The 22,287-nt window shown below is 37.4% G+C and overlaps 1 protein-coding gene across 4 annotated transcripts in view; it reads right to left on the bottom strand.

Annotated features, from left to right (window-relative positions):
• Positions 1-13,927: 13,927 nt before the first annotated feature.
• Positions 13,928-22,287, bottom strand: part of GBA2_1 (Non-lysosomal glucosylceramidase) — a 31,233-nt gene continuing 22,873 nt past the window's right edge. The window contains exons 13-15 of one of the 4 annotated variants that reach the window (XM_051215760.1): positions 17,753-17,862; positions 15,904-16,095; positions 13,928-14,172 (exon numbers count right to left, since the gene is read on the bottom strand). In XM_051215760.1, coding sequence (XP_051066297.1) covers positions 14,155-14,172; positions 15,904-16,095; positions 17,753-17,862 — 320 coding nt within the window. In that variant the 3' untranslated portion in view covers positions 13,928-14,154. Of the gene's footprint in view, positions 14,591-15,903; positions 16,096-17,752; positions 17,863-22,287 lie in introns of those variants that run through there. The other 3 variants (XM_051215761.1, XM_051215758.1, XM_051215759.1) reach the window with 3 other exon arrangements.

Here is a 22,287-nt window from a genome sequence, read left to right as displayed (position 1 = left end):
ACACTTTAACCCATGTACTTTATGTATCTACAGGATCTATTCAAACCTTTACCTAATATCAAGAAATATATATAACCGTGTATGTTAAAGGACTGTTTTCACTATTTTATGAACTATCATTTAGATCGTATTTGGATACTATAAATCACTTAATTTCCAAAATTACTTGTCCAAATCGGTGAGTCTGTCATAGTTTTTTTTGACAGTATTTTTTTCCGAAAAGCTGTTTCATATATTTGTTCATGAAGCAACATAATAATCTTAGACGGTAATAATCTTCTAAACTATTTGTCTCTGCACCCAACCAAACCCTACAAAATTGAAAGTTTGTTTTGCAATTGTTATAATTATCGTTGTCAGAACGACATTCGAGCCGACTATTTGTAAATTGCGAATAAACTTTGGTACCTAGATTTGAGTTTGGTTCTGTTGTTGGTTTGGGTTCGTAAATTGCAGATAGTTCGATATACCGTACTTCAATAACGGGAACGGGCAAAAGCTTGGACGTAACAGTTCTTCGGCCCTATTATTGCTTAACCGTGACAGGAGTTAGTAATACTACTAATACACATTTATTACGTGAAAATACTGATAGTCATGCGAATTTCAAACAAGTAGCTGACGGTGGTTTGTTGAGCGTGAGTGCATTCTTGAGAAACACGCTCTAGACTTAGCGTTCCGATTTGCAGCAGAACAATTATTTATATTCATACGTACTGGTCAATGGTGTGTATAAGTCAGTTGCAAGTATAAAGTTTGGGATTATATAAAAGTCGATCTGTGTGAACTTGTGTAACTTGAAGGTGTTGGAATCAACTTACCGTATGCTCCACAAGTATAGGTGACATGATGTTGTACGGTGCCTTTGGTTAAATAAATCACCACAAGATGATAAACACTGAGTACTGTTCATGTGGTTATCAGATATAGCATAAGTTGTAACGAAAGGGACTACAAATCCCAAATCATATCTATGATAATTACATGAATCTCTATCAGCATTGTAGTAAATCCGACAGTGATTTTTTTATTAGCAAGAGGTTTGCTCGACTGCCTATGCTGATGATTTCTGCATGAATGATTGTATCGCCGGACCTCTAATTAGACTGATAATGTTTTAAGATGCTTACTAAATGAGCAAGTAATATAGAAATATGCCGAAATCACGGATAATAAATAAAGATAACCATGAGAAAACACTAGTCAACGATAATTATAAGTCAATTCATTGACTGAGCTTGTTAATAGCTTCATCAATTTTGTCAGTCATTTTACGTGGTTTCGAAGTCTAGACAATGAGTTATGACGTTATCCAGAAACCATTATGAATGACTGGTTATGGTGTTGATTGGTGATTAACTAACGTGGAATTGATACTGTGGTTTCGGGTAATTTGGAAATATCACAAATATGTGGCATTAATGAATACGGGCTGCCTGACTGTATTACAAATTGCGATCCAAAAATATTTGTTCACCTAACTTTAACGTTAGTGGCAAACTCAATAGTTTATTTCGGATGCTTGTTCAACTAACAACTACGCGATAGTTTAGTTATTACACCAGTGCAGTACGACAATAGCTTAATGTGGTAACTTTATTATCTTAACTATGTTAAACGGCTTTCGAGGCAACTAATATGACAGCCAAATTTATAAACCCAAATACCCAACGCAGTAAGGATTATAATGGGTTTAGTGGAAAATGTTAAGGGCAGTTCAAATAATTTTTAAACTCGAATGGCAAGGAGATGATATAATGCAACTCATGTACAAGCCGGGTTGACATGTACATTGATGAGAAACAATACGATCTAACAAACACTTGGCGGGAAAAATTTTAAAAAGTTGAAGCATGATCAAATTTCTAAGAACATAAAGGAATTTTTGTAGTAGTTGCAGTCTATTATAAAGGATAACAAGAATCGTGCAAAGGTTTATAAATGAATTTGCATTAGAAGTAAAACAAAAGTTTAAATACACTCACTCAGTTTTTCTGCATCCAATGTTTCACTACGTTTGTGTCTACTTCAAAATTTAAAAGCAGTGTCTTTACGCCTTAAGTGGGACACGACCAGTGTACTTACTGCATTACAGTACACGGGAGTGCCACATCACTAACTTAAGTCAGTAACAATTACTCAGAACTAGCCTGATTAAAGCTAATGAAAATCTAGATTCAATAATAAATCTGATTAACAAACCGTATTATTTATATGCGCAAGCATTAAGTTGATGTGCTGAAACTTTTTAAAGATATTTGCTACTAATATCAACACAATTGGATTGATCTTTCAAACTTTTTACTTTTGAACGTAGCCTGAAACAGTAAATTGCTGAATTCATCGAACTGGTGCTAGTCTCTGGAATAGAAACTACAATTTCAAACAAGAGAACAGAATCCCTTATGGGTTACGGAAAAAGACAAAGTGATTCCATATAGAATTTTTACAGGAAATGTTTCTACCAACAGTGGATCATTTCTTCCCTAAAATGTTTGGAGGCTTTACAATTAACTAGCCTCCACTCTGAAGCAATACTTCAGTCGATATTATTCAACACGTCATCTCTAATGATACGGTCCCAATTAGTTCAGTGATTTATCTCATAAAGCGTCCAAACCAGTTTTCAAGCCATAAAAATCGAACTTTAGTTGTGACTATTAACTCCAGAAATTATTTTTAACGACCTAAATAAATATTGCCGTTACACGTGAAATCCATGTAGATGTAGAATTATGGCCTACTATGATATTAGTACTGCGTTAATAATAGACCTAATCTTAAAATTGTAGATTTGTCATGATACAACTGCCTAATTTATAAGATCTGACGTGGAAGTCACACCATCGACTACACCAACTCACTGTATCGTATCAATTACCAATACATGATGTAGAACAAGGTTAGGCTAGAGAAAGAACAATATATTTAATATGAACAGAAGATATGAGGTAACATTCAGCGGGGACCACGCCTGCATGGCCGAGCCATGCCATTCGATCAACTCCAGTCAATTCAACTCATTGTTCCCGCCTTTCCATCGTTAGGTATTTCTCCGCGTTAAATATTGAATATCTATTTTCTGAGTAGTCTCGTGTTCACAGCTTTGTGGATTGTGTGACTATTGTCCAATGCCACTACACTACTCTCCTACCAGAATCAACGTGATGTTGGTTCGATACCGAATTGGATGGGATTGCCATGCACCGAGGGTTACCAAGACTAGTTAGCATCCCCCGGGTAATGGTAAGCTAAAAGACAAATCAAAAGGAAGGCGGCAGCATCTGGTCGGGAAATACATGTAATAATTTTAAAATATCTGCCTTAATGCTTAACACGCTTAAAATGAAAACTTGGGTAAAGATTATTTGAGCTATAAAAAATGGGATTACAATAATAATAATAATAAAACGATGCGTGTTAATAGCCGTTGGTTAATAACTTAACGTATAGGTAGTATTTTGTGTTGAGAAATATTAAAGTAATGAATATTGTAGAAATGTTAATATTGGTATTAGTTTGGTTTAAATTATGAAACCAATTAAGAGCTTTGTGGATTGTGTGGCTATTGTCCAATGCCACTACATAGACTCTTTGAACCAACCCTTCGTTTCATGTCCATAAACATGGAATGTTCGTACAATATGAGACACCGGGAGAGCCTTCCGAATCGCTGCAGAAATGAGGAGATACAACCTGGAGGTGCTTAGGGTCAGTGAAACACACTGGACGCAAGTCGGACAACAACGACTAGCTACAGAGGAGCTTCTGTTATACTTTGGCCATGAAGATGGAAATGCCACTTATACACAAGTAGTTGCATTGATGCTATCGAAATAAACGCAAAATGCAGTTATAGGATGGGAATCTCATGGATTAAGGAGCATCAAAGCCTCCTTCAAAACATGGAAAGATGGCACTTCAATGAATGTCATCCAATGCTATGCGCCCACCAACGTCTACAAAGAAGACGTTAACGACCAATTCTACGATAAGCTGCAGTCAATCGCTGAGAAGTGCCCAACATAGGACTCGATCATTCTGACGGGAGATCTAAGTGCTGAGGTTGGAGTGGGAAATACCGGATATGAAGATACCCTGGGACGACATGAACTGGGAAAAAGGAACAAAAATGGTGAGTGATTTGAAAATCTATGTGACTTAAATAAACTGGTTATATGCGGCACCATATTCCCACCTAAACGTATCCACCAAACCACATGGACTTCACCGGATCACACTACACAAAATCAAATCGACATATCTGCATCGACAAAAAGTTCAGGTGGATTATGGAAGACGTGAGAACCCTCACATACTGGTAGCCAAGAAGCAATTGAAACTCAAGAAGCACTGGACAATGGGGCGGGAAACAGCACAAAAGTTTAATACGGCTTTTCTTCGGGATACTTGCAAACTCAACAAATTCAAGATAGTCCTCAGCAATAGGTTCCAGACCTTTCATGACCTACTCAATGTAGAAGGAACCACTATGGAGAGCAACTGGAAGGGGATAAAAGAGGCAATCACTTCAACATGTCATGAGGTTCAGGGCCACAAAAACCACTACCACAAGGAAACAATTACTGTTGATACACTGGATAAGATTCAAGAAAGGAGGAGCCAGAAAGCAGTGATCAATACCATCCGAACAAGACCAGTTCCATTGAACCCACCCAACATTGAAGTAGCACACACGGACCACCCAATCGGTGTTGGCCCACTAACAAGTGAAGAGATCAGCATAGCCATCAGACAAATCAAGAGTTGCAGAGCAGTGGGGCCAGACAACATTCAAGCAGAGGCAGTGAACGCAGACGTAGCTGTAACTGCAAAGATACTCCACACTCTCTTCAGCTAGATTTAGGATGAATAACAAGTACCAACGGACTGGAAAGAAGGACACCTGATAACAAAGAAAGTCGATCTCAGCAAGTGTGATAACTACAGGGGCACCACTCAACTCTCAATACCAGGAAAAGTCCTCAGCAGGGCGTAGTTAAACAGGATGAAGGACTGCGTAGACGCCCAACTTCAAACCAACAGGCAGGATTCCGTAAGGATCTTTCGTGCCTTAAGGTAACCCTCGTGCTATTGATAGAAGAAACCAGAGAAGTAGTGAATATGTCTTTATTTCGATCTTCGCGCAGTCACAGTGGAGCGTGGGATTATCTGTTCAGACAAACAAAGGCTCTCAACATTCAAGATAATAGGGAATATAACGCTTATAAAAAATAAGGAAGTGAATGAATACTTGAACAATACTGTTTTGGCATAAGCTTGGTTGTTTGGGGTCAACTCTTAACCAACCAACCTGAGCTGTTACATTAGCTTCCCCCTAGAATCGACTTCCGTAGGAACGTCGGTTCGATTAACCTATCTATCGAAAACACCTTAGTTCTATTTCTCATCCCAAGGGAAAATTATCAACTCGCTCACTATTTGACTTACAATCAGTGACGACTAACGCTGTCAACGATAGTCCATGGATGTCTCCTCATTTACTAGCTTGTCATCTTATTTTGTAGTATGTGATCTTTTCTACAACTATCGCTGACGGTTTACTGCGTGCTTTCAAGAGAAAGAGTGTGAGAATGTGGAATAAGAATATCTGAGGTAGTGCCGCGAGCGGGCTACCTAACACCATGCTGGTGAGGTACGATTTTTCCATGCTCAGACCGGCTATCAGGTGTTTACTCACCTGCCTCTTTAGTCGCCCTCAAGTAAAAAGTAAAGAAGAATCTACTTCAAAGGTAATGGTGAAAACCAATCAAACCTGAAGAACTGCTCCACTGCCTGCATAAAAATAATAAGATACAAAATGGAAATACAAAAATATAATTTATAATTGTTCGGTTCCACGTAAGTGATTGGCCTCCAGAAAGGATTGGTATTCTAGAAGAAAATAGACATAGTGTAGCCATCTTATGTACGAAAAGGTATGAACACAGTCGTCGCGACCTGGGGAGAGGTTACTCGTTTCCCGCTGTCTTAGAATTATGCTTAGGCCAGGCGCATGGTTGCATGCACTTGGTTGAGTTGACACCAAACTTCCAGTGGTACCAACAAAACTGCCCAGATTGTCTGGACATTTGTGACCTGTTTTGTGACTTGGATCGTGGTCGTTGTGGTGACCTGCTCCTGTTTCTATGACCCATTTGCATTCTGGTGACAGCCTCAGTGAGACTCTTAACACTCGCAATGAGTCCTTCTATTACGGGGTCTTTTGCTGATTCTACTTTTTGTGTGTGATTTATTGTGCCTGATTCAGTTGGAGGACCTCTTTCCATTATTCTGTCGGCTATACGCGCTAAATGAGATAATGAGGTTTCAGGATCCTGTGCATCCAAACAGTGTTGGACGTCGCATGGGAGAGCTTGTATCCATCCTTGTTTTAGGACTGCTTCACCCACTGTGTTATCACCCACTAAGACTTGGAGGTGACGTAAAAACTGTGACGGCGACCTATCACCTAGTGTTTCACCTTGAAAAAGTCTTTGGATTCTTTGACTATCTGATAATGATAAACGGTTCATTATCTCTCGTCTTAAGATGGTGTATGGTTGTGGTGATGGTGGACTTAAAATCAAGTCACGGACTTCTTTGGCGACTGAAGGAGGAAGGATAGAACACAAGTCTCTATAGCGAATCCCTTCAGATTTGATATTGTGTCTCGTGAAATAATGCTCTAGTTGAGCAAACCACAACTCAGGATCACTACGATCAAATTCTGGAAGTCGGGATTTCGTAGTCATAACAGTGTCTATCTCCACTGGTGACAAATCCTCCAGATTATGGGTTTCTATTGAGTCTGACATGAGGTATGTGACAAATATAGCAATAAAGTTAGCACAAAAAGTGGTTACTATAACACGAATAACTTAAGATAATACGGAATAAACTAGTTATATACTCAAATTAGTTTACGGATAATCAGGTATACTTTTACGATTAAGTAAAAAAAAATGTTAATAACAGAAATGAGGTTAAATTTGTGTTCAAAAAGGGCTCACCAATTTCGTGCCTTAAGGTAACCCTCGTGCTATTGATAGAAGAAACCAGAGAAGTAGTGAATATGTCTTTATTTCGATCTTCGCGCAGTCACAGTGGAGCGTGGGATTATCTGTTCAGACAAACAAAGGCTCTCAACATTCAAGATAATAGGGAATATAACGCTTATAAAAAATAAGGAAGTGAATGAATACTTGAACAATACTGTTTTGGCATAAGCTTGGTTGTTTGGGGTCAACTCTTAACCAACCAACCTGAGCTGTTACAGATCGATTGTGTGTAGACGGAATCGCAACACTACGGGTCATTGTGGAATTCATCGCTGTACATCAACTTCATTGACTACGAGGAGAAATTTGATAGCGTTGACAGGACAACACTATAAAAGCTTCTTCGATACTACGGCGTGCCTCAGAAGATAGTCAATATCATATGGAATTCCTATGATGGATTAAACTGCAAAACTGTGCATGGAGGACAATTGACAAACTCGTTCGAGGTAAAGACCGGTATCAGGTAAGGTTGCTTACTCTCACCCTTTCTCTATCTCCCGGTGGTCGACTGGATCGTAAAGATGTCAACATCTGAAGGGAAGCATGGAATACAGTGGACATATAGGATGCAGTTGGAAGATCTAGACTTCGCAGGCGATCTGGCCCTCCTATCGCAAACGCAACAACAAATGCAGGAGAAGACGAACAGTGTAGCAGCAGTAGGTCTCAACATACACAAAGGGAAAAGCAAGATTCTCCGATACAACACAGCATGCACCAATCCGATCACAAAGATGTAGTTATCAGTGTTTCTCAGCAATTCGCTCTCTTGATGCACTTTCCGTTCTTTATTCTGACTCCGACTTCCCTTCAATCATTCGAACCTACTACACTTTGTAATTTTTAACACACCTTATTTTTCTCCATTACTGCACTGTCTCGTCTGGAGGTCAAACCACAATTCACCCCAGCAGCTAGTGTGGGTTTAATCTACTACGTTATCATACCTCTGTCTGTTCCACTACAAAATGTTAAACATTATTTATCGTTCATATCCAAGTGCATTGCTGCTCCTTTGTTTCAATTTTTCAGGATCAAACTCAGGGCGCACTCGTACGTTCTAAACTTGAGTGCTACATACAAGAGGCTAGTCCCTGCTTTAAAAAGACAGTGAATTCTTAAAAAGTTCAGAGAACAGTAACTAAGCTAATTCCCGGAATAGCGAAGCTCCCGTATGATGCTCGACTGGCCAAGCTAAACCTATTCCCGTTGTCATATCGTAGAACTAGAGGCTACTTGATTACAATTTTCAAGTTGCTAAGCGATAAATTCGCACCTGATATGCCCTCATTTTTCTTGTCTTCAAAAAAAGCGAATTTACGAGGACACCACAAAGATATTCACAAGCCCAGAACAAATTTCTTGTCAGCTGACTATCGACTTTCCCATTGAATCATCAACGAGTGGAATTCATTAACTCAGCACGTGGTTGAGCTCCGTCCGTCGACTCTTTCAAAAGAAAGTTGGATCAACCGAGAGACCACCATTGCCAGGACTAACACAGGCCATCAAGCCCCCCTATCCTTTCCGAACTGGAACTCCTCAGATTTGCGGTGGAATCAGGTCACGAGTGGGCACTCCGTTCTACGCATCCACTGTAATGGTTAGCCAGCTTAGACTAAACGCTTGCTGAGATATCGATTGCCCTTCGAATGTGACTTCGAACCTCTACATTTCTGATTTTAGATTTTTCTGGGTTGGCATACTTTGATAACAAGATTTATGTCAGAAGTGTCAACGTGAACTTTAGAACAGTCCTCTCATAGGGAGCCCAAACTTGGGAATTTACCACAAATATTACATCGAGAATTGAACTGAATAACACTCGTAAAAATGTGCGGGAGAGCATAGAGCGGCGTTTATTGAATATCTCTGGTCGATAGCTTATGTCTCATAATGAATAACAGGTTTAGTTTTCATTACATAGCACTTTGGAGATGCGTGTTAGATAGAATGCTCAGTGGTGCTTTCTTATGCAGTCCTTTAACATCTAGACATATATCTCATTTCATAAGGTACTACTTATCATATCATAATTTGTTAAATATTCTGAGACGTTCAACAGTAAAATAGTAGTGTCTTCAACATCCAACAGCAAGTTCGACCTTGAGAACGAACGTAGTGTCCTTCGTCGGTTGCTGAGTTTCAGGTACCATTTACCAAGGTCGTCATTTACAAACATCATATGTTATCTTCACCATTAGGGTTTAATGTCCAAAGAAATGTGAAGATAAAATCAATTTACCAGGTTATTGGTATCTTGGTTGGAGTATGCTTCAATATATTTTATATCACAGTGCGAGATGTAGAGACTGCAGTTTGTTGTTCATTTTCAAGTGAGTTCTGTCGTTTTTATTTCCAGTTCTGTTTGGGTCTGTTGGACTATATGTCGACATACAGTTACTCAGAGGACACTGGAGAGTATGGCCATGTATCCTTCGACGGTACATGTGGCTGGGAATAGTTGGGTCAATTCTCTCTTTAGCGGTGCTTCTGGGGAATTTATACAATGAAATGAAAAACCGTCGTAAGTTAGCAATTAGACTAATATATCTTAGAAATGTCATCTTTTCGGTCGGATTTATGGTCGTTGTCGTCCCTACACTGGTCTGCTATCCTAGCATGGACATCTAGGAAGTACCATGTTCTGCTAACAGATGTTTATACACTATCAAAAGGTCATAGTTAGTGTCTTTTCCGTTCGCTTTAGTGTGAGATAATTACCTTGTTAAAACTACTGGAACTTTATTTATACATATAGTTAAATTTTACCATACGTATATGGTGAAATCTGACCACTTAAATTACTTTGTTTTATATGGACGTTTAATTGTACCAGTAAACATGCTACCTGCCTTAAATTCACATACCTGTTTTTTCACCTTTTGCACTTGATCAAATTTAAAAAAAATTAAGAGCCTTAGTCTTGAAGTGATTTTTCCCAACACATGGCCAATTTCAGTTTATGAACAAAACGGCAGTTATCTTATGTCGATGATGCAACGTCTATTGGAGACCTTATTTCACGTTAGAGTGAAAGATGATTCGTGGTGTAGTAGTGTGTTTCAGTAGTCTACAACTCGGTGGAACGCGAACTTCTAGACGTAAACACTCCACTCCAGATTAATAAGGGAACGAATTAAGAAGTCTCAGGAAAAGACGACATGCGTATCTACTCTCAGCCCAGACGTTTAGAACGATGAGCGAAATATTTCAAGGAGCAGTTTAGCTGACATTCAGCCACTCTACGACTGCCCATAATTTCAAAACAGCCTGAATGGAATGTTGAAGTAGGTCCCGCGACTCTAGCAGAAGTTCGAAAGGCTGTAGCTAATCTCAAACGAGGAAGAACAACTGGTGAAAGGTAGAGTTTCCCGGTAGCACTGAGCAACAATGCCAGGATGTTTGGGATGTGTTTCTCCCCCTCCAAATGAAAATTGTTGCCTGCGTCAACACCTGAACTAAGGATGGAGAGTGAAGTAGTCGCACGCGTCGACAACTTTCACTTATCTTGGAAGTCTGGTCAGACCTAATGGGTTGATGTCTGATGGAATCTCTGCACGGATTCGAAAAATTCGTCTGGCTTTTGCCAGTTTACGTCACCTACGGCGAAGGCGAGATATCTGTCTATCAAGAGACGGACGAGTATACTGCTCGGCAGTTCGTTCTGTTCTACTTTATGGCTGCGAAACGTGGTCATTAAGTGTAGAAGTCGTAAGTTACTAGTATTTGTCTTAGAAATATTACTGGCATTTGCTGGGATCACCGGATAAGTAATAGTGAGGTTAGACGCAGGGAATGATGGTAAATCAGTTGATGGGGTTGCAAATCTTCAACTGAGATGGTTCGGCAACGTGTTGCGTATGCCTGAACTCCGATTATGACAATGCGCAATGCTGACTAGTGTTGGAGACAGTTGGACGGAAGTCAGGGCTGCCAAACTAAAACGTGGCATCAGTCAGTATATACTCTCTATCTCCCCTTAAACTGTGAGATTAAAATTGCTTTATATCTTTCTTCCTACGAACTAATTTTTATTTCCTGTACTATCTCCTTATACACAATCTTCCTTTTATATATTACTACCACTAAAGTAACTACTTGTATGAATTCGGTGTTCATCTTATTGTGCTAATGAAGTATGGCAACTTGGACCGATACATATATGTCCTACGTTGTAGCTGAAAAATGCTCCACTCGTCAACTTTCTCGACATATCCGATTAGATAGTAAAGTAAATGGTAAATCGTGATACCGATCAGCATACATAGATTTAATATATGACCGTTTCAACCGATAATGTTTCACTGGTTTGTTGGTCCAAATTATCTTCATGATCGGCTTGGACTACACTACTTAGCGACCGTCCTCTATATTAGAGAATCCAAGTGCGCTTTGAGGCGGTAACTCGGATGATGCAGATCTGACTAGGTCCCACCTTGACCATGATTGACTAAAAGAATTATTATTAGTTTTGGCGAATGTTTGCCGATATTCATCTTTGTCAGCTCCCAGTTTCTCTTTCAAGTCTGAAGATCTCAATCTTCCTTCAACCCGATTTCGTGTTTCCTGAGAATCACTTGAATCCCCTTATCGTATGCTTTTTCGCACTGTGGATATGACGAAAGAACATCAGAAATAGTTGCATCAGTTGCTTATCGACTAAAGCTTCCAGCCAGTAATTAATAGACCAGTCCTGTTTTGCCGATTTCGTTTTGAACAGAAGTTGAGTACAAAAATCTATGGCTGGAATATTATATAAAGTATGAAAGTAGTTCGGCTCTACGTACGAGTTAGTAATAGGTTTTCATTGAGTCGGAAGTTAAGATTAGAAAGTAATGAGGGTCTTTACATCCTAAGAATATATTGCGAATAGTGTCGTATGAATCATGAAGTTATCTGCGTCTAGTTGTCTTGGTGCTTTATTAGCTGAGAAAAATAAGTGCCACAGTTACCACTATTTTCCAGCTACCTATCTTGCTTGTTGTCATAGGCACTTCTTATTACGATTGACGTAATAGTAAACGTGCACATTGTTTGACCACTAGTACCATTCATAGAATTACTAGCACTTGAACAAATCTTTGAGATTCAAAATGTAAGCACTCATATCACGGTTGCCATACTCAGTTGAATCAGTGATAAACTGGTCAGATGTTTTTATAAAAGACCAAGTGTAGCAGGATAGCTTTCAGGCCTATTTCAAGCGCAGTCTGCAGCGTGAGATTTCTCGACACCAGCTCTTAGCACTCAATCTTAAAAATAGGGAAATGTCAACATCCACTAGTGTGAATAGGTGAACATAAAAAGTATGGTTCGAAAAAAACAAGTGAGGTTGAAATTAAATTAAAGATTTAGGTGGAGATAAAGTATGAATTCATCTGTCAACAGCTTGAGGCCATATTACCCGGTAGTTATCCTATTGATCCCAAGCGAGGAGTCCACACTTATCAATGCAACTCTATGGAAGCTAGTGATTTCATAGACTGATGTCTGTCGGCTTCGAACACACTCTACGTCAACATTACGTCTCGTGATAGGTATGTGTAACACATACACCATTCACTACGATCGGTAATGGTTTGTGAGACGCCAAACAAATTACCAATTCTGCCTAACAACTAACCCCCTACTTGTAGATTACTCACTCGGGAGATATACAGGGGACAGATGCCTCGAGTTTTGTGATCGAATAGTTGCTACATACATATACCACCTAAATTCAAACATCTTGTTTGATTCGTAACAGTTTCCAAAGACACCTGCCGACTTTACTGACTGTTTTTAGCTGAAAAACTTCAAAAAATCTTGTCAGCATCTCCGTGTAATACTATGTTGTTTATATACGTAGGGCCAAAAAATGACGAAGATAGATTAATACGTGAAGAATGATTAAATTGCCTTCTATTAATAAGAAATCTAATTTTTATTCAGTAATTAAGCACTCAACACATAAGAAGCACGAGTACGAATAAGTTCTCACAAGTGTTTACTTAAATTTATTATTCTGAAATTTGAACCTGGTTCCCATTATCTAAATAGCAGCCCGACGGAACGAAATTCGCAATAAGTTTCTACATTTTTGTTGACAGCAATTTAGAGCATGCAACTATCCTTCCATGATTATCTGACTTAAGTTAACATCAAAGACCTTATCCCTTACTTTCAATGAGTGTACACCAAAGTGTATTCGACATTGACGTAGTGTTACACCTACTGAATGCCAGTTAGATATGCGTCAGACAAGTTATAAAGATGCGCAGTCAAGCAGTTATATAGCACTAGTAGGTCACTTCAAGGGCCTAGGAAAGGTAAAACGGACTGCTTCCTCCCTGAGTTCCTATACTGTTTCTCACTTGAATGCATATCTAGTTTTAAAAGGATGTTAAAAGACAAAGCTCCGTGAAGGACAATAAAACGTTGAGTCTGGCCTTGAGTACAGCGTACATTCGGTCTGAGAGTTTACCATGATGGAAAAGCTCTCATTGTTAAAAAAGAACACAACAGTATACAATCAAAGTTGCAGTTACAGACTCATGAAAATGAATACTCTTTCAGGAACTAGATAAATTCGGAAGAGTATATCAAACAGTTACAGTAATGCTCACCTGTTTCAACGGAATACAATGAGCAAAGCAATGTTTTGTACGAGTTATTCTTTACGACAGCAAATACAGTTAAATCATCATCACGATGTTGTTGCTGGAATGAACTCCGCCACTAACACAAGTCCAAATTACATTAGAAATATATATATACAATACAGTTATTCTTGTTACAACTAGTTGTTAGGAACAGCTCCCTAAGTTTTGCTAGTAACGCTCTGTTTATTAGCCAATAACCGATCACATTCAGTTAATATACTTGGAGTAATTATTTTCTTGATTAACACACAAAATATACACTATATTGACAATGAAGGCTTTGTCTACGAAAACAATCTGGAAAAGCAATATATATATATATGGAAATGTAATACTTAGTAAATAAAATAAATGTTTTACCTTTACGTTATAAATTTTAAAATAGAAAAGTTATCGAAATTGTTCTCGACAGAATATAGAAAGAAGCAGGATTTGAAGAAAGTCACTTAGACAAATCTCCATAACTATATATAAAAGAAAAAAAAGTAAAATAACTATAACGATCTATTTTTCCCTAATGTAGGAGCAGAGTAATCATAAAAAATAAAGTACTCGAAATGTAACAAACAAGTTAACAAAGGATCAGTATGGCTAACAGTATAAATTTAGGTACAATTGTTTGCTTATTGAATTATCTTTACTATTTCAAGCCTAAATGTCTGTAAATGTAGCACTAAATTTTGAAGCATCTGAGTATTTGTATATGTTGGTGAATTCTAATGCCTGTTGAATACTCCAAATAGCCAATGCACGCATATATCCAGGACAACGAAAACGACCATCGGACATGTATGCTTCAGGTGTTTGGTATTGCAATCCGTAAAGATTGTAAATAGTGTTGTAGCATTTTTCGCCGAGAGCCAATCCCTCGTTAATCATCCCCTAACACAGAAAAAAAAGTAAAATGATTACTAAACAACTTTAGGCTGACTTCACGTACATAAATGTAAGGATGATAAACAGTCCGCTTTTCTCGACATAACTTCAAGACTGTCGGACCGAGCGGTGTCGGCAGATGGACATTTCCAGAAGTAGAGTAGCAGAATAAAGTTTGAGCTGTAGTTGTATATACTGGGTTAAGGCAGTCGCAGATACATTCGTTTGTTATCTTTCTCTACATTTCGTACGTCATATCATTCGATGCTTAACATTCTCCGATCTCATATGTCCTTTTTACAATAGATTTCTGTTCTTTACTTGGATTCTATTGAAGTGCAGCTCATTTAACAAGCACATAAATTTTACCATGTATTTTGTTGTGTAAGGGGCTAGTGATACTAATTAGTCACTGAAATCACTATAGCTGAAATGGGGTTCGAATCTGTCGCCTACTGGCTGAAATTCAAGCTCTTTAACTATATCGCTAGCATTCTACAACTACATGAAATCCTATTATAGAGATTACGATATGGTGAGTAGGATATTGTTAACATGTAGATAAGCACCAAAGGCATATGGTTAATACATTTAATTGGTTAAAATGCATCTGGAAAATTGAATTTGTCTAACCAACAATACTGAATAAACTGAAGACGTTAATTTTTTATATTGCTTACAAGCATATGAAATAAACACATTCCCCGTAGTGTCATAGTACAAAATTATTATCATTGTATACAAAGACTACGATAATTGCGAATGCTCCTGTAATAAGACATACTTGTCATTAATTTTCGAAACTAACTTTCAAAAATCGACTTTAAAACACTATCCTGACGAAAGATTAGCAAGTCAACTAGCGAAGAAATATCTTTGTCATCAATACTATAGTATTCATTGTAAAAAAAAAGTACAACATGCACGTAAATATATTCAAATAGAGGAAGGTGGATAATTAGCTAGATTAAAAAGGATCAGTCTTTCCACTTAATGATAGATTTGTATAAAGAAGTTAACTTACTCTATATTATGAAACAACTGAATGTCCACTAGGTAGATTCAATTATGAATTTTGACTATTATATTCAAACAATACGTCAATGAACTTTAAGAATCAAATGATAAAATTGTGTGGTACACAGAGATCTTACTCAACTGACTAATCAAGGTAGGAAATAGTGTGATTTATACATCAAAGGTTTCGCATGACTTTGATGTGAACTAGAAGTAATGAGAATTCATCAATGCAACGTAACATACTAAAGATTAACGAGGAAACAAATTTTTGAAATAACAACTATTAAGCCGGTCCATACCTCGGCTATCATAAGAGCAGAAAGTGAATAGTTCACACCGACCCAGAATTCTTCTGCCTGAATACTACTAAGGTCAGGTTTACAGACTGGACGACAACCGTTAATTGCACCTATAGTACCATTTTCTATACCATGCCAATTGCAATTCGAAATTGTCTGTAGGGTTTTCACTACATGATTTTTGGGTAAAATCTGAAGAAAAAAAGAACACGAATTATTTCGACGGAACATTTGAGCTTTTGCTAATGTTAGTTATCGTATAAGGACCCAAAGAATAAAAAATAGCCTACAGTAGAGTCATGAATGCCAATGGATAAAATAAGATTCATAGTATCGACGCAGCTCACTTTTTTAAACGGTTTAACAAAAACTTGAATTGGAGTTTTAGTTATGTTCCTCAAGCTAAGAAGAGTTACAATAATAGCACTACAGAGATTCCCAGAAATTTAGGTTAGTTCAGAACTCCCACCCTGCTTTCTTAGAAGTATATCACTTTACCTGAAATAGTCATATGGTTCTGCTATCTTCATAATTCCACAAACTATAAGAAAGGGGGCATAAACTTTGTAATAGTACATCATAACACGAAGTTACTCAACAACGCTATATCTTAACTGTTTCATTTGATTTAATATTTCAAGTAACCTGGTGATCTATATCAATGTTCGTATTTAGTTAAACTCTCCCATGGCCACGCGTATACAGCCACTGCCTTCTCGTGGCACCGCTTTTGTTTATGAAAATGAGAGGACGAGAAGAGAATGTCCGGCTCTTTAACCGGGTCGGTAGACACGGAGAGTCCACTTGGGGGTTGGAAAACCGACTCCAAACCAAAGGTGGACTCCAGGATCCTGAAGGGACAAATGGAATATGAACCAGTTATTGGTTACTGGCTACCATGGGACTATATCTCCTGACGTTACTCCACTGCCTTGCGGATCAGACCTTTAGGTCAAAGGTTCCAGGTGTGGTCCCCCAAGGAAACCACCTGCTTCGGTTTGGGCACCCAGGAAGTATCATACCCCACAGACTAGTCAAGTGACCTATGTGGCGCATTTGTATTCAGTGCCCCTTTGTACCAATATTTATGTGTTTAAATAAATAAATAAGCATATACGAAAGAGTATAAAAAAAAACTATTAACTGGCTTTTGTAAGGTTAATGAGTATTTCGTTGGAACGTTGTCCATGTGTCATGTTGCATATTGCTCCTGTACATTCACTTTGTAGATCTTGTAAGTGATTTATTCTCTGAACTGAGTGGTTTGATTATGAAGCCTTCACTTTCCTTTTAAACATCATCAGTACACATTCCAAGAGGAAGAGAGCTATTAGACATTTTCACAATTCACTAACAACCTATTCCGTTGATTTGGAATTTGGTTAAATCTTGTCTATAAATATATGTCGATTTTTTGTATGATTACATGGAAAGTCCTCACCTCTAATCTGGACTGTCGTTTATCAGTTGTTCATCACTTACCTGTTGACTAAACCATCCAGTTCAAAGAACAAAACACTGAAATCCTCATTCTGAGCTACAAATGTTCTGTATCACAACGTACATCATGTTTTTTGTAAAACCAAATCCCTCTAACACTACATTTTACGCACACATCGGAAGCATCAAAAATATCTAAATACATGAAAGCAAACAGTTATCACGAAATAAATGGACAGTTTGTACGACTAGGAATCGATTCGATTTAAAGTCTACTGCTCTTTATTGATAGATTGGTTCCCAGTTACTGAGATTTCAATGGTCCTAAGTTAACATAGTCACGATGAGACTTAATGCTAAATGTGATTTCCTTAGCAAGTGACGGTTAATTTTACTTTCCGAAACATACCAAGTTCGGCGGAACTCCAGTGATACGGGAAAACCAATATCCGCTTAACTGACCGGCCATAATAACTTCACGTCTACGAGTACAGTGTGTTTGGAAAGCGTAATACGAACCTTAAGAGTAAAAAGAGAGAAAAGTTTGAAACTCCTAACCTGAAAAGAAATACATCAGCAAACTTACCAATGAAGTGGCATCCTTTGACTACCTTTATTTATTGATCATCGATATTAACTGGACCTTTAATGGTAGACGAAAAATCAGACTTTATGAAATACTATGAGCCAAGAATCTAGATTCTATCATCCATTAGTAACCATGCATCTAGTAGCATTTTTGATACAAGTCAAAAACAGCATACAGCAATGGCGTAGATGTGCTACTCGAAGAAATTTCATGTCACCTTAATGTTGAAAACGTATAGTCACTTAATCGGTTTGTAACTAGGAGAAGCATTGTTGTATTTTACATCATGCAAACAGGAAGTAGTCTTGCGGTGTGTGCTACTTATATTGACATAAGTAGTATATGACGTTACTCAGGAACAGAATGTATAGCAGCAGAGACAAGAGGACCAAGCAGTAAAGAATGGAAACAGAATGCAGTTTGTATGCAAATGCAAGAACAATGAAGTCTGAGTCATTTTGAAACAATTGATAGTCATTTTGCAAATTGAGCATTTACTATATGGTTGTTAGATTTTATTAACAACTGTAATTTCCTTCCAAATACATTCGAATTTTCGCCACTGGTGCCCTTGTTCACTACAGCTTTACTAAGACAATAGGAGGTTATGTGAACTTAACATAAATAGTGGGAGGAATTGGCTCATTTTATTTCATAAATATTTAAGCGGATTCAGTAAATAAGACTGATTACTGTAAAACAAAGGCAAACAACGTTAAAGTGCCTCAATACGAGTATTAGGACTTGACCATCGTATAAGCTGAAATGAGATTAGGGTAGTTCTGTCAGACCAATCTTTCTTATTACATCAAAACGTGTGAGAACTCATATTACATAGGGGTTATATTCTTTATTCAAAAGCCAGTTTATGAACTTATAGAAACTCACACTAAAACAGTGCGATATTACTAGAATCTTTTCTCATTTACTCGTGTAAACTTTGATCCTTGAAGGATATCTAAACCTTCTAACTCTGTTATTATACTCAATCATTCATTACATTTTTTTCCAGCTTTAATTTGGAACAAGAAGATAACATCAACCCAGTGTTTAATTTCATGTAATAAGGAATTATTTTGAAATTTCAGTTAACAGGAAACACTTTGATTCGAAAGTGACTACTACTAGAAGTATCATTGAACACTGATAGATAAATTTTAACAGTTAGATTGTAAAATCACGCCGCAATTTATAATAGTTTTTCTTAACTAGTAATAATAAAATCTACGTTACAAATATGTATAACACAATCAGGTTGGTAATAGTGAAATAATAAACAGTTCTGACATTTAAAAAAAACTATAATTTGAGTAAAATGTTGGTAATAGAGAAGATTCATATTGCTCGCTGTTAGTGAACGTTATGTATTGATCATTTAACATAAAAGAGCAGATAGCTATGACCTGCTTAATCCGAAATTTTCATCTTCACTGAATTATAATAAATTACTGTCAGTAGTACTATTCAATTATTATTTACGGTGATTTAATTAGCTTAGAAGACTACAAGCAAGTATTTTTATGCTACACATTCCTTAAAATTTCTTAACCATATAATTCCATGGTTAAAAGAAATGATTCACAGTTACCAATCGCTATAATAATAATAGTAATGCTACTACTAATACTGTTAGTAATAGTATTTGCACGAACTACATATACGTGCTAATACAACAAACATTAGAACATGATCGTAAGATCTTTTCTTTTAATGATTAAAGTTGTATACACCTTACCGAATATAATATCGGTCGATAGAGTATATACTATTTTCTTTATGATTGACTACATAAGAAAGTGATTTTACGTAAATGTGAAACTCCATGTCAGTCAGCTACAAAGTAGGACATATATGTATCGGTCCAAGTTGCCATACTTCATTAGCACAATAAGATGAACACCGAATTCATACAAGTAGTTACTTTAGTGGTAGTAATATATAAAAGGAAGATTGTGTATAAGGAGATAGTACAGGAAATAAAAATTAGTTCGTAGGAAGAAAGATATAAAGCAATTTTAATCTCACAGTTTAAGGGGAGATAGAGAGTATATACTGACTGATGCCACGTTTTAGTTTGGCAGCCCTGACTTCCGTCCAACTGTCTCCAACACTAGTCAGCATTGCGCATTGTCATAATCGGAGTTCAGGCATACGCAACACGTTGCCGAACCATCTCAGTTGAAGACTTGCAACCTCATCAACTGATTCACTATTGTTCCCTAATACATCGCGTCCAGCCTCACTCCATGTTGGTGTATGTGTGAGAAAAAACAGCTCACGTATACTGTTTTGAGCACAAAAGTAGGGTTTAAATCAGTCAGTCAGTAACAACGTAGAATTTCGTACGTACGTACATCAGTTCGAGTTGCCATACCACATTAGCACAGAGATGCAGTGGTCGATTCAAATCCCAGTGGGAGAGGTAGTAAGAGTATGAGCAGTAATCGGTAAGATCGCGGTTTGAAGATGTTACTCAAGGAGTATAATACAGTGAAATAAATTTAGAAATAAAATAAAGGACATGAAGAATTCAGAAGATTAGAATTTAGGATAACACAAAGAGTGGATGCACCTGCGCCATTGCAAACGATTTTGAGCCATGTCATTCAGGGTCTCTAACCATCGGTTGCTATCATCTCGCTGTCCCCAACCAAGTAGTCTACACCTGCCAACATGGATCAATCCACTTGTCAGTGACTTCATGGATTTGTGTCATGTTTTGGTCTGGCCGCCCCTAACTTTCTTCCAACCTACTCCAACACCATAAAACATCGCACGTCGGTGGTTGGGCATACGTAACACGTGTCCCAGCCATCTCAACTGATGAAGTTTCACTACTTCATCAATTGATTTGCCATCCTTACGTAGTACCCGTTTCCTAACAACTGCGTTACTTACTCGATGGTCCCAGGATATACGAGCAATGTTTCGAAGACACCTATGATCAAATACTAGTAACCTACGAATATCCTCTACTCTTACCGGCCATGTTTCACTGCAATAAAGTAGGACGGAACAAACTGCTGCGCAGTAAACCCGTCCTTTGTTTGATAGAAGGATATCTCGCCTACGCCATAAATGACGCAAGTTGGTAAAAGCTAGTCGAGCCTTCTGTATCCGTGCTGAGATTTCGTCACACACCAGACCACAAGGGCTGATGAGACTTCCAAGATAAGTGAAGCGGTCGACACGCTCAGGTTTAAACCACAGATTTCAAATGTTTCGACTATATATACATGTCGGAATCCTTGAACAGATTTAATATAACTTTGTAATGGATTGTCCAGAAGTTATCAATAAGAGAGGAATCCGTCAAGTTCACAAGATGTTCATTGGTGTAGATGAAGCTTGATTTCTGTTTTTAGTACAGGGTATGGATAGTTACCGATAGCTTACATGTCAACGAATAAAAGATAGACTGATGTGTTGAATCACATTCAATCTGTCTTTTACATATCTTTTTCTGACTGCAGCAGTGAACACACCAACTACACTTGCTAAACATACTTCAGCATTTCATTTTATTTTATTGACAGAGGAACGGAAGTCGATTACTTCTGGAGATTTTTGTAAACTATTGGATAGGATTTATATTTTTGTAAAATTATTGCCTTCTATATATAAAAGACATGTAATTTTTACGCAGTGATTATTATCCAGAACAATAAGCGTGATCTCTTCATATGTTAGAAAATAAAACCCGGACTTCTTGCGTCTATTTAAGACTTTCCTTAGACGTTTCTAGAACTGAAAACAGACATATCGTTTCTTAGTTATATCTTACCGCCAAAGCAACTATACTATTTAATCACCGGATACATAAACTGAATATTATAAATCCCTTACCCCCCTTCCTGTTTTTTTTATGACATCTATCTTAATCTTCATATTCATCATTCTCAATTGACATGAAATCTTTTTATTTATTTATCGTAATTACCATGATAACCCCCCTTTTATTACATATTATATTCACACAGCAATATTATTATTATTATCATTATTATCTCAATCGACAAGATGAAATTCTCCTACTATGCATTTTATTCACACGATTTTTTGCATTTTCATTTTTGCTATATTACTATTATGCTAATTGTGACTGGACACTTTACTCCAAATCACTCTGAACTTTATTAAATGACCTCTCTAATTTGCAAATAACACAATTTGATTTTCCTACTAACTGGGATGTTACAAGTACATTATTTTTATTGATAACAATCTAACCAATGCTCAATTTATTTGAAATTATCAAGTCAAATCGTGGTGATGATACCTACCATATTAGTCTAGATTTTATACACACTAAATCATAAAGAATAAATGAATAAGAAAGGTAAGTCAGTATGTTA

The sequence above is a fragment of the Schistosoma haematobium genome, chromosome 4 (assembly GCF_000699445.3).
Source record: "Schistosoma haematobium chromosome 4, whole genome shotgun sequence".
In the NCBI taxonomy this organism is placed as follows: domain Eukaryota; kingdom Metazoa; phylum Platyhelminthes; class Trematoda; order Strigeidida; family Schistosomatidae; genus Schistosoma; species Schistosoma haematobium.
The sequence above is the reverse complement of the archived record's forward strand: the minus strand, read 5'-3'. Positions and strand labels throughout refer to the sequence as shown.